The following is a 13175-nucleotide window of genomic DNA, read 5'->3' on the forward strand; positions in this document are numbered from 1 at the left end:
GTTCAGTGGATGATAAGTACTCTAGGCCCTATATAAAATAAAGGAGACGTACAAGATTTTGCAAATTACAAGGGTATTAAGTTATGATCACGAAACTTAAAAAAAAAAGTAAAAAAATGACAGTCTAGTGCACGAAACTTTCGCCAATACGGGTATAATCTTATCCTGTATTACAAAAGGTTATTTTCGCAACTCGAACTTGTGACCACAAGGTCACACTACATCAACTTGAGTATGGCGCCAAGGCTCCTTGTCAAACTTTAGAAAAAGAGATGGAAAAAAAATTAAAGAAGAAGATCAAGATGACTGAAAATCAATTGGACTCATGCCTAAAAGGTTAACGATAGAAGCTTTTCTAACTATATGGCAGCAAGTACTAGCCGGCCTCCTCATTATAATCAAAAGGATGAAGAGATCCAAAGTGATGAAGAGGAAGTCCGCTCTTTCCACACTCTTGTTGTATTAATTGAAAAGCAACTTGGCGTATTCTCTTATCAGGATGATGATCAAGAAGAGAAGGAAGCCTCAACCTCTGAAGAATTTCCTTATATCTTAGTGCACCAACTATCAGAGACAGCAACTATGCTCCGAAGAAAAACTTCTGGTGCAGCCGGCTTCGACCTGGCTGCTGACAGAACATGCGTCATAGAGCCTAGAGGGCGAGCCTTAGTCTCCCTTGGGGCCGGGGAACTTATGGGCGCATAGCCACAAGATCTGGAGCAGCATATAAACTCGGAATAGACGTCGGAGCAGGATGCAGAAGATGACGCTGATGTTCCCAAGTGAGACTCCTATGAAGATGACGCAAAATCTGAATGGACTAATCCATTCGCCATGGAAGGTGGTGGGAAAGGGGTTACACAAAATCACCACCTGATAGCATCTAGACTTGAGTATCCTACCCTCATTATTTTCGCAACTCGAACTTGTGACCACAAGGTCACACTACATCAACTTGAGTATGGCGCCAAGGCTCCTTGTCAAACTTTAGAAAAAGAGATGGAAAAAAAATTAAAGAAGAAGATCAAGATGACTGAAAATCAATTGGACTCATGCCTAAAAGGTTAACGATAGAAGTTATACATCTTCTTGCATTATTGATTGAAAAGTATAAAGAAAAGAAGCAAGACTTAAATATAGTATTCATTGACTTAGAAAAAACTTATGTCAATCTCGAAGAAATTTATGGGAAGAATTCTAGAAAAAAAAATATTAGTATAGTATATATTGAAATAATTAAAGATGAGTCCAGAGGAAAATTATGTGAAGAATTTTAAAAAGGAAAGATATTATCGTAGTGTATATTGAAACAATTCAAGATATGTATGAGAATGTAATGGTAAGGGTTAATTGAAGTGTTTCATAGGTTATATCAAAGATCAACTTTAAGTTCATATCTTTTTACACTAGTCATGGATGGACTCACTAGACACATCCAAGACACATTATCATGATACATATTGTTTGCATATAACATTGGTTTAGTCAATAAGACATGTGAATGTGTAAATGTTAAGCTCAAATCTTGGTACAAAACACCAGAAGTAAAGGTGTTGGGTATAGTAGAGTAAAAATAGAATATATGAAATAATCGTTTTTACAAAAGAATAGAGGAGTTGATAGAGATATTTTACATAAGATACAAGTAAGATGATAGACATGGAAGTGTTCTCTTTGTGATCATAAGGTACTTCTAAAGATTAAAGGGAAGTTTTACAAAATGAAGTTAGATTTAATATGTTATATGGGGTTGAATGTTGCGTTATGAAATTAACACACAAACAAAGGATTAGAGTTGCAAAGATGAGAATGTTAAGGTGGGTGTGCAGACATACGAGGATAAACATGATAAGAAATGAGAACGTTAGAGAGAAAGTCGAGGTTGTGCATATTTATGAAAGGCTATGAAAGATGCTTTTAAAATGGTATGGCCGCATACTTAGCGTCCAATAAATGCACCAGATGATGTGAGATCGTGACAAATACACACATTAATAGAGGAAGAGGGAGATCATAGAAAACTTGGTTAGCAACAATAAAACAAGATAAAATTCATTTAAATATAGATGTAGATATAGTAGGGGATTGAGCTCAATGGAGGAAGAGGATCTATATAACCAACCATATTTAATGAGATAAATACTTATTTGTTGTTATTGTATTCTAAAGATGAAGTATTTTCAATTTTCAGCCTTTTCATGCACATATACAAACTCAATTTCTGTCAATATCAAAATTATTTGGTTTGAAAATGGGTATGAGTACATGTTTCATTTATTCAGAATTTCTGCAAACCAATAGCATAATTTCTCAACAATTTTGCCCTTCAACCTCACAACAAAATGAGGTAGTTGAAAGAAAGAATCGCCACCTTCTCGATGTTGTCCACAACCTTTTATTAGAGCCACTTGTGCCCTCTTGATTTTGATGTGAAGCTCTCTCCACCACATCAACAGATTGTCTTCTCCTTCATTCAATCATGTTCTCCTTTCACTTCAATTATTTGGTCATATCCCAAATTATTCTAACCTTCATACCTTTGGTTGTGTCTTATGTTCATCTTTCTCTCGTAGCTAAAATCCATTCAATTTTCTTTTCTAGAACACCAGAAGGTTTTCTTTGCTGTGATCCCAATTTGTGTAGTATTCAGGTTTCTCAAAATGTGTTTTTTTAAATCAGTATATAATTTTTTCACTTACTGTGACCCACTTTCTCCTTTATCTCCAGTTTTTCTTGGTTTTGTCATTGTTAACTCACTCTCTGCAGATCCCGCAGCTTGAAGTCTATCATACTATATCAACGACACAAGTCCAACACATCAAATGACACTTCTACATATCCAGCAACCACACGTCATCCACTCAGACACAATACTTCGTAGAACGCCAGATAGGTATGGTATCACCCCTTCTTTATCCTCGATAGCCACCTTGTCTTGTATTCCTATTCCCACATCTGATAAACAGGCAATGGAACATGAGTGTTGGCAAAAAGCTATTGAAACAAAAGAGAATTAGAGCTGGGTATTATTCCATGCCCCCTATCAGTGAAACCTCTTGGTAGTAAGTTTGTGCTTTCTATCAAGCTTAGTTCCAATGGATTCATAAATAGCTACGAGGCTCGGTTAGAAGTCCTTGACAACATGCAAGAGTATGACCTAGACTACAATGAGACCTTCACACCAGTCGGCAAGATGACCACCGTATGAACATTACTAGCCCTTGTTGCATAGTCTTTATATCGAATGGATGTCAAGAATGCATTCTTACATGTTGATCTCAAGGAAGAAGTTTACATGAAACTTCCCTATGGCATGCTGCTTCCTTACCAAATGAAGTTTGCAAAATAAACGCTCTTTGTAGGGAAACATTTCGGTCCACTCTCCTTGACTTTTCATTTACTAAAAGTCAGTATCTCTCCCTTTTCTACAAAATAAAATCTAAGAGAATAGTTTTCCTACTTGTTTATGTTGACGACACAGTTAACACTGGTTCCAATATGGAGGCTATCTTTGAAATTCATAATTTGTTGCATACTACTTTCCACATGAAAGACATTAGTCAACTCGCCTACTTCTTAGGGTTAGAAGTGCATCATCAGCCTCAAGATATCTTCTTGAATCAACACAAGTATATCTTGGATTTGGTTTTAGTTAGCTGGACTCACGAACACTATATCTGTTGACACTTGACACACTTAAGGAAATTAATGTAAAATATCAACGTGACAAAGGTAAGCTCCTTGAGGACCCTTCTTTATATTCGAAGTTGGTTGGTAATCTTATCCATCTAACCATCACTCAAACAATATCTCATGTTGTTCATACCATTAGCAAGTTCATACAAGCACCTCGCATCTTCACCTATCCATGTCCAACGCATCATTAGATATATCTTTGGCACACCTAGTCATGGCCTATGCTTTCCTACTAGTTCTTTACTCCAACTACAAGCCTATAATGATGTTGATTAGGCCAGCTGCCCAAACACTAGGAAATCTACTGCAAGATGGTATGCATTCCTTGGTGATGCTCTTATCTCTTATAAATGCAAGAAGCAAGACATTGTCTCTAAATCATCTACTAAGGCAAGTACCATGGCATGTCTATTACAAGCTGTGAGAACATTTGGTTGTGTGGTCTCCTTGCACTGCTTGGTTTCTCCCAAGTTCAACCTACTCCACTACATGTTGACAACACTAGTGCCATCTAAATTGTTGCCAACTATGTCTGCCACAGACACATGAAGCCCATAGAGGCCAACTACCGCTCTATCCAGGAGGCATGTGATTGCCAAGTTGTCACTCTACCACATATCTCTACAACTCTACAGATCGTGGATATTTTCACCAAATCCATAACATGTCAATGCCATAAATTCCTTTGTCAACAAATTTATACTTATAGATCAATTTGAGGGGATGTCAAAGGAATTAAGTAGTCATTTAAAGTGCAGATTATATGCATTAGTTGCACAATGACAACACATTTTATGCATTAGCTGGTTATTTAAAGCCAATAAATTATATACATTGTGCCATGATTTAAAATCTTGAGCCGCACCGAGGTATCGATCCCTGATCGGAACAATATGGTTTCGGTATCGTATCGTACCGACATAGTTTCGATAGTTTTTAAATATAAAATTTAATCTACATCTTTTAAAATAAAAAATAAAATATTTTTTAATATATATATATATATATATATATATAATTAATATGATAATTTTATTAGACTTTAATTAAGCCTATTTGAATTATCCTAATGGTAGGAGCTGATTAAAACTATTTATATAAGTTAATTAAATTAAAACCTTCCCTCGACCCCCACCCTATTCCGGCTAGTGTGACATGTCTAGACTCATTGTTGGGCCCGCACGTTGCCTCCAAAGGTGTTGTCGGGCGCACGCGACGCCTTCGGATGCATCACCGTGCCCTAGTGATGCCTCCAAACACATTGCCAAAGCAGCGCGATGCGTCCAAGGGGTGCACCAGCACTAGAGGTGTTCCTATGTCGGTGCAAGTCCATGAGCGAAATGAAATATTTTGCCCGTATCAAACGAAACAAAACGAAATGAGATTTTAATCTATGCATTGTACCATGGATTAAAATTTCATTTTATGCCAGACAAAATAGACAATTTACCATTCCGCTAGCCACTCGGCATCAGCACAACCAATATCGTGGAGTGGAAGCCTAATAATATTCTATTAATTTAATATATATTTTTTATTTATTTTAATTATAAAAATATATAATAAAATATTTATTTATTTATTTACCATATTAACAAACCATCCCATATTTTTCCTTTTTTTAAAAAAAAAAATTATATTTGTGTTTTTAATTTTCAAATAATTAGATTAATTTTTTTTATTTTTAATTAATATATTTTATATTAAAAAAATATCGAAATTATATCAGCACGACACGATACACGATACAGTACCAAAACCGTATTGCTCCTATCATAAATCAAAACTTTGATACGGCTGGAGATTTTAAACCATGCAATGTACAACTTTTATGATTATAAATCTTTTATTAATTAGGATACGGTTGTAGGCTATCTTTTGCAGATTTGTATATAATAATTTAGCTATTTTAAGAGCAAAAAATCAGCTTGTATGATGGGGATATAAGGAGAATTCTCCTCGAATAGAGGGGAAATTTTTCTGCTCCAAGCTCTTTAAGTTTTCATCTTTTGCTGCTTATTACGACCCTAGTTTTCTTTCTTTTAATAATTTAATTTTTATGGTTTTCACTTCAACTATGCCAAACAATTTAAGATTTGTCTAATGGTGATTATATTTTCTTTCCATTTTACATCTTAAGACAATAATAAGATAATTTCTAATGGACAAAGAATTGTGGATAAATCAAATAGAAGCCTTGAACTGTTTACTTATGCTCAAGCAATTGTTCCTTGAAGAAAGCAATACGAGAACAAAATAACGAGATCCTCTATAATGCTAAAATTTCTTCCAAATCATTTGTTTAACTAAGTATGATAGTAAAACGTTTCATAAAAGTGCAAAAGCTATCAAAAGATACACAACAAGCAAACTGACCAGTATGGACTTCATCTCCCCCCAAGTGAAAAAGTTCAAATGGAAAGATCTTTCTCATATCTGCAACAGAACATCAATCAAATGGTCAGAAATAAAATTGAAAATCTTCAACTTTGTAATATTTTGAATCCATGTAAGACACTCCTCGTTCAGGAACTAGAAGATAATAATAAAAATTAGGTAGGTATGATATACCAGTAGCATTCAAGTAAGCGACCAAATGTCCAGCATGGACTATGGACAGACTAGTGTGTCCATGCATGCTACCATGATCCTTTACATAAGGATCTCCAGAATTCCCTTAATTAGTATTTGCTATGCTAAACTTGAAAAAGTGTATTCTTGATGTGAATGATTTGAACTACACAATCTCTGTTCTCAGAGGAACAGAGTAACTTTCACTTGCAGCAGCAAGTGGAGTGTATAACAGCAAAAGAAACACAGTTCCAGGAAACAGGGAAAAGTAGTAAATAGAAAAACAATCATAATATAGGCTTAGTACTACTATGACTTTACTGTATCATGCTCCTAAAATCTGCTTCAAAAAGCATCATCTCATTCCTCTAGTGTCTTTTGCATTGTGAAAAAGATTGGCGCTAATACATGTTATTAACTTGCCATGTAATTTAAAGATTAAACTATTTTTAATATCGAAGACTCACTACCATACCAAGAGAAATTCAAGCCTTCCTCGTCTATTAGTTTCCCTAAAGGTCAGACTCCTGTAATTCTAGTACAAGTGCTCCCCTCCGCCACACAGCCTGTTTATTAAATTGAACACATAGTAAATACTTAGACCAGGTTGTCTTCTCATGGAAGCTTCTAGAGATACTTGGTTCACTGGAGAGGACTTTTAAAATAGATACATATTGATTACCAAAGACGCATTGAATGTTAGCTACTTGAAAAATGGAGTATCACTCACCAGTCACGTGGCATCAGAATGCATGATTTGGAAGGTTTGATCTCACTACACAGTGAATCAAATTCTTCTTAAAGGGAGAAAATGAAACAAAAAGAAATAAAATTTTCAATTTTAAATTGTAATTGAATTTTGGCTAATTGTTCTAATTTTAGTTCAAAAGTGCTTTTGATTTGGTAAGACATTTTATGATTATTGTGTTTTAGGTTTAACTCTTGAGCCACACGAGAATTTCAATTTTTAACCGGAACAATATAGTTTTTTTACTTATTGTGTCATGTCGGTACGTTTTTTATTCCTAGGTAATTGAATTAATAATAATAATACAATTAATTCTTACTTAACATAAGTTATAATTTATTTATTATTTAGTTGATAATTAATTAGATTGTTAATACATGTTTAGTCTCTTTTTTGGATTAATTTGATCACAGTTTTTAGAATTAAAAAAAGCTTGTAATCATTTACTTTTAATTTTTATCTTTAATTATCAAAAATTTAAGTTATGCTGGAGTTTCAGACTTTGACGAGAATGATATTTCAGTATTAGTCGACATTATAATGTATGGTTTTAGTGATGTAATGCAAATTCTAGGAGGAAAGAGAAGAAGCATAGTAAGGAGACATTATTTATATCAAGTGATATCGATTATCGGCAATCTACCAGAACCATATGTTTTGACTATCTCACTCGGTCTAGTATAAAATTTTAAACCATGCTTACAATTACAAGTATTATGTCATTTTTTATATTTACAATTCTATCATTTAATTTTAATTTGATTTTTATTTAGTCTATATAATTATAATTATTAGTAGACGAAAAATAAGGAGATTTAAAATTTTCCACATTTTAAAACCTAAAATATTATATTTTAAGTTTAAACTACATTTTAAATTTTATAATTAAATTTTCTTAATTTTATAATTATGAAATTTTTCAAAATTTAAATATATAAAACTCAATTTGTACTTGACTGAATTAAATTAAAAATTAAGAATCTTTTAATAAAATACATATAAATTTGAGAACAGAGTTACTTTTAAAAAAAATAATTTTGTTTAAGAAGTTCATGTATCTTGCAATCATAAAATATTCCAATAAAATGAATAAAGGGTAGTCCGGTGCACGAAGCTCCCGTTATGCGGGATCCCGGGGAAGGATCCATTGTACGTAACCTTACCCTGCTTTTTTGCAAGAGGCTGTTTCCAGGATTCCAATAAAATGAATATTAAAAATAAATAAATAAATAATTTTAAATTTATTTAATTACATTTTTATTTAATCAAAGTGTTATGTGAACCATGTTGTTAATGCTCGAATCAAAACTGAGAAAAAAAATAAAGAAGGACAAGAAGCTCGATAGGATCTCATCAAACTATAGTTTTCTTATTGCTTACTCATATAATTTCTCTTGGTCTCTTCCACTGTTATAAAAAATAACTTCACCACTGTTGGATACTAAGTTTATCCCATTTAAGGGGGCGTTTGGTTCTTTCCTAGGAATAGGAATTGGAATGGGAATCATAATATTGTAGAATGGAAATAGGTATGAGCATGAATATCACTTTTAAAAGCAATGTTTGATTAGTTGAATATTTTCTATCGGAATAAATTAAAATTTCATTTTTTACCCTTAAAGAAAAATAAGAGAAAAAATTAGATGTGAGAGAAAAATATGATGAGAGAGAAAGTATGATGGAAAAAAATGGAGAGAGAGAAAGTGCGATGAGAGAAAATGAAGAAAAAGAGTGTGATGGGAGAGTATGATGATAGAAGATGAGAGAAAGTATGATGAGAGAAAAAATATGATGAGAAGATGAAGAGAGAGAGTGTAATGAAAAAAAAAAAGAGAAAGTATGATGAGAGAGAAAGTATGATAAGAGAGAAAGTGTGATGAGAAAAAATAGGAAAGCGAATATGATGGGAGAGTATGATGAGAGAGAAAGTATGATAAGAGAGAAAGCATGATGAGAGAGAAAGTGTGTTGAGAAAAAAAGGGAGAGAGTGTGATGGGAGAGATTGAGGAGAGAGAAAGTGTGATGAGATAGAAAGCATGATGAGAGAGAAAGTGTGATGAGAAGAAAGAGAAAAGAGAGTGTTATGTGAGAGATTGAGGAGAGGGAAAGTACGATGAGAGAGAAAGTGTAATGAGAAAAAAAGAGGGAAGAGAGTGTGATGGAAGATATTAAGGAGAGAAAGTGTCATGAGAAAAAAAGAGGAAAAAAAATGTGATGAGAGATATTAAGGAGAGAGAAAGTGGGTGATAAAATGAGGAGAGAGAAAATATTATGAGAGAGAACAAGGAGAGAGAAAGTGATATGAAAAAATATATATTTTGATATTTGATATTAAAGGGGAAAATTTTAGTTTTGGGTCAAGGGTGTTTTTGATACAAGGAATATTTTGATTGTTGAAAATAGAGTAATGACTCATTGAAGGGAGGAGACATGGGAATGAGTCATTACCCAATAATATGGAAGATATTAAGGAGAGAAAGTGTCATGAGAAAAAAAGAGGAAAGAAAATGTGATGAGAGAGATTAAGGAGAGAGAAAGTGGGTGATAAAATGAGGAGAGAGAAAATATAATGAGAGAACAAGGAGAGAGAAAGTGATGTGAAAAAATATATATTTTGATATTTGATATTAAAGGGGAAAATTTTAGTTTTGGGTCAAGGGTATTTTTGGTGTAAGGAATATTTTGATTGTTGAAAATAGAGTAATGACTCATTGAAGGGAGGAGACATGGGAATGAGTCATTACCCAATAATAAGGATTCATTCCCTTATTTGTATTTCTATTCTTATAATCCAAACATCAACAATGACAATCAATGATTGCTATTCTCATTCCCTACTCTTATTCCCCTAAACCAAATGCCCCCTAAATTTGTGTATTCCAAATTATTTTTTAAAAGTTTTTAGATATGTAACTAAGATAAATGAAATAAATATTTTGAGTTTTATAGTCGAGTGGAATTTGGTTCAAGGTCAAATAAAGCTAATCAAGTAGAAATGATGATTAAGATTAAGTGGATTAAACCGAACTCGATTTGGATTTCTTTTGATCTATTTAAAACTAAAGCAAGTTATATAGAAGAGTATTTAATTAGAATTAGTGTGTTTTTATAAGGTTAAGGATCAATTAGTCAATTTAATTAGGATTTCCTAATTAAAGTATTATTTTTTCCCTCTTTTTAAAGTATCCTTTGTCTACCCTTCCTGACCCGCAATTGTCATACATGACCAACTACAGTTCCCATGCGTTATCGCCTATAGTAATAACTGCCAAAGCACTCGTTATGTCATTTATAATTTCTAGTCATATCAGACCAGAACGATACAATTTCGGTATCTTGTCATGTCGATATGATTTTAGTATTTTTTAAATATAAAATATATTAATTAAAAATATTTTTAAAATAAAATTTTTAACCTAAATATTAAAAAATAAAATATTTTTTTAAAAAAATTGCAAGATCAAGCGCCCTTGAGAGCGAGCGGAGGTCACCATGGGATCACGGTAGCCTCCATGACCTCGTAGAGGTCACCGTAGGATGGCGGCACAAGCAACGGGCGAAACAACAAATTTCGCTTGTGCCGCCTGATAGTTTAAAATTTTAAAGCATGGCTACGACTTTGCCATGTTTTAAAATAGCTTAAAAGGATAATAGCTTATTCCTCTCTTCTTGCTAGTGCTAAGCATTTCATATGCTGGTTGACAAGTGGAATGATAAATTTCGCTAGAGTTGATCTACATGGTCCCATACTTCAAACCATAATTGTGCTTCCTAATTAAGGATATTTGTTTAGTTGATATTAAGCCTACAAAAGTGTTGTGATTTTATATATTAATCAATTTCCAATTAATATGATTCACACTTTTCTTGATTGTGTGAGGTTCCACTAATGCCTAACAATTAGTCACTAATTTTTAGGGATATTATAAAATGTGGGGTTTTGGTATTTGCTAATACTTAACTTGTAATCAAATTACCTTACAAATGTTGTGGGTTTATAAAAGTCAGGTTCTAACTAAGCATGGCTAGGACACTTGCTGTAGTAATCATGTTCTAAGTGGTCTGTTTCGACTTTGGATTTTAATGTTTGAGCAAAGGGTTTAAGTTATGCCTTGCATTTATATTTGATTTGTGTATTAAGTTTTGTAGGAACATGGCAAGACACACAAGGAGCTCATGACTCGACGAAAGTTTAGTGTGGATAATGACTTGGCGTAACCAAGGAAACATACTTAATGGCTTAGAGGTCCATGGAGTTCCAAGAAGGATGCATATTCATTAGAGGGATTAGGATAAAAAGCATTAAGGTGTGTGTTGGAGCAACTCGTGGAGCTTGACTTGCGGTCAAGTTAGTTAGTTTGGTGGCTCGAGGTCCACTAGATATACGAGACATTTGAGGGAAAACAAAATGAAAAACATTGAGGCACAATGTTGACAACCACTATAAAAAGATAAGCAATGTAGGGGAAGAGTCAATGATGGTATATGGATTGAGTCGTGGACTCAATGCATCCAAGGGACTTGAGGACAGTAAGGGAGATGACCTTGGTGGCGAACTCAAGCTGTGGAGGTAACCTCTTGTGCGTGCTTAAGAGTTGAAAGACGTGTATTCATGAGAGAAGATGTTGTATGCAGTCAACTAAAAGTGGTTCCAATCGATTAATGAGTTGAATCGTTTAAGGAATCGACTCGAGCCTATGACTTCCAAATGTTTTTATTCGAAGCCTAGCCTAGTCGACTAAGCAATCAACTGATTAAGTTTGGTTCTTTTGTTTGTAGATGTTGGATTTCAATCGACTGATGCAAGAAAGCTGAGTTGCAACAATTGAATGTCCTAGGGTCTAAAGGAAATCGGTCGATCGATGGTGGAGCCGATTAATGGTGGAGTCCAAGCCAATTGATGGTGGATTTTAATCGACTATGATAGTCATTGGCATGTTGTAGGCTAAAGCGATCAGTAACTAGTTGACTGATGGTGGACCCAGACGACTCATCGATGGTGATAGAACAACAAAACAATAAGTAAATCTAAAGAATCTTGAAGCCCACAAAAGGAGGGCCAAGAGGAGCACTTGGAAGGCTAGCAAAATACTGAATGTCTAAATCTTTTGAGGCTTTCTTTTGTACTCTTATCCTAATCCTCTAAGTTCTTATTATAAAGTTTGTTGTAAAAGGTTTCTCCATCTCTAAAAGTTATCTCTAAAGGAGAAAGACAATAGACTTTTGGGAGTAATTCACCAACGAGTTATAGGTCGTGGAGTAGGAACAATGATTCTGAATGACATTACAGTTGGTACTAATTGACTTGCTTTCTTTATAGTTTTTGCGGCATTTAATCTATGTGTTTGACCTTGCTAAAGCATTGGAAAGAGTATAAGTTTGTATTTGCAAGTCAATTGTTATTCACCCCCAGCTGATTCCCACAAAGTAGTGTCAAAAGTTCCAACAACTCGGAAGGACTAACCACTTACTGTAAAATCAATTTAAGGGAAAAGCGCCCCCACGGGCTCGCGCAGTTGTTTATACAGGGGTGTTGCTGGGTCGATTTCCAACGGGTGCGGAATGCTCCGTTGGTTTCCTCAACCCCTCCTTACATGCGCTACCGTTATTAGGCGAAGCCCCCCCATGATTTACCTCCCTTCTAGACAGGGGGTCACCTTGGAGGGGCCACCAAGAGGGTGTTTCACATTTTACTGCCAATTTAAGGGAAAAAGTATTTAATTACCTAGGGGTGTCAAAAATGGACCTGACCCTAGTTGACCAGAAAAATATCGGGTTTGGATTAGGGGGTTTTTGGGTTTAAGTTGGGAGTTGGGAGTTGGGAGTTGGAGTTTTTTTGGGTTGGTTTAGGTTCGAGTTGGATTCGGGTCGACTCGGATTTAAGATTTAGAGGGTTTTTTTTTAGGTTAAATCAAATTTTGATTTTAAAAATTAAGATGTTTTATGTACATAAATAGTTGAATGTTAGTATAACAATAATGAAATTTTGAGATAAAAGTGAAGAATTATAGAAAAAATAATTTTAAAAAAGGTTTTTTTGGGTTGAGTGGGCTATTCGGGTTGGTCACGTTATCTGAGTTCGGGTTTACGATTTCGGATTGAGTTTGGATTCGGGTTGGAATTTTTTATAATATTCTTGCTTCGACCTAACCCGAACCCA

At 34.2% G+C, this 13175-nt stretch overlaps 1 protein-coding gene across 2 annotated transcripts in view; it reads right to left on the reverse strand.

Moving 5' to 3' along the window:
* The window catches only part of LOC122006959 (beta-hexosaminidase 1-like), a 51516-nt gene that overhangs the window by 15997 nt on the left and 22344 nt on the right, over positions 1 to 13175 (reverse strand). For both annotated transcript variants that reach the window (XM_042562666.1, XM_042562665.1), the window contains exon 10: positions 6073 to 6132. In XM_042562666.1, coding sequence (XP_042418600.1) covers positions 6073 to 6132 — 60 coding nt within the window. The remainder of the gene's footprint in view (positions 1 to 6072; positions 6133 to 13175) is intronic.

Source organism: Zingiber officinale, chromosome 7B (genome assembly GCF_018446385.1).
Source record: "Zingiber officinale cultivar Zhangliang chromosome 7B, Zo_v1.1, whole genome shotgun sequence".
Taxonomy (NCBI): Eukaryota; Viridiplantae; Streptophyta; class Magnoliopsida; order Zingiberales; family Zingiberaceae; genus Zingiber; species Zingiber officinale.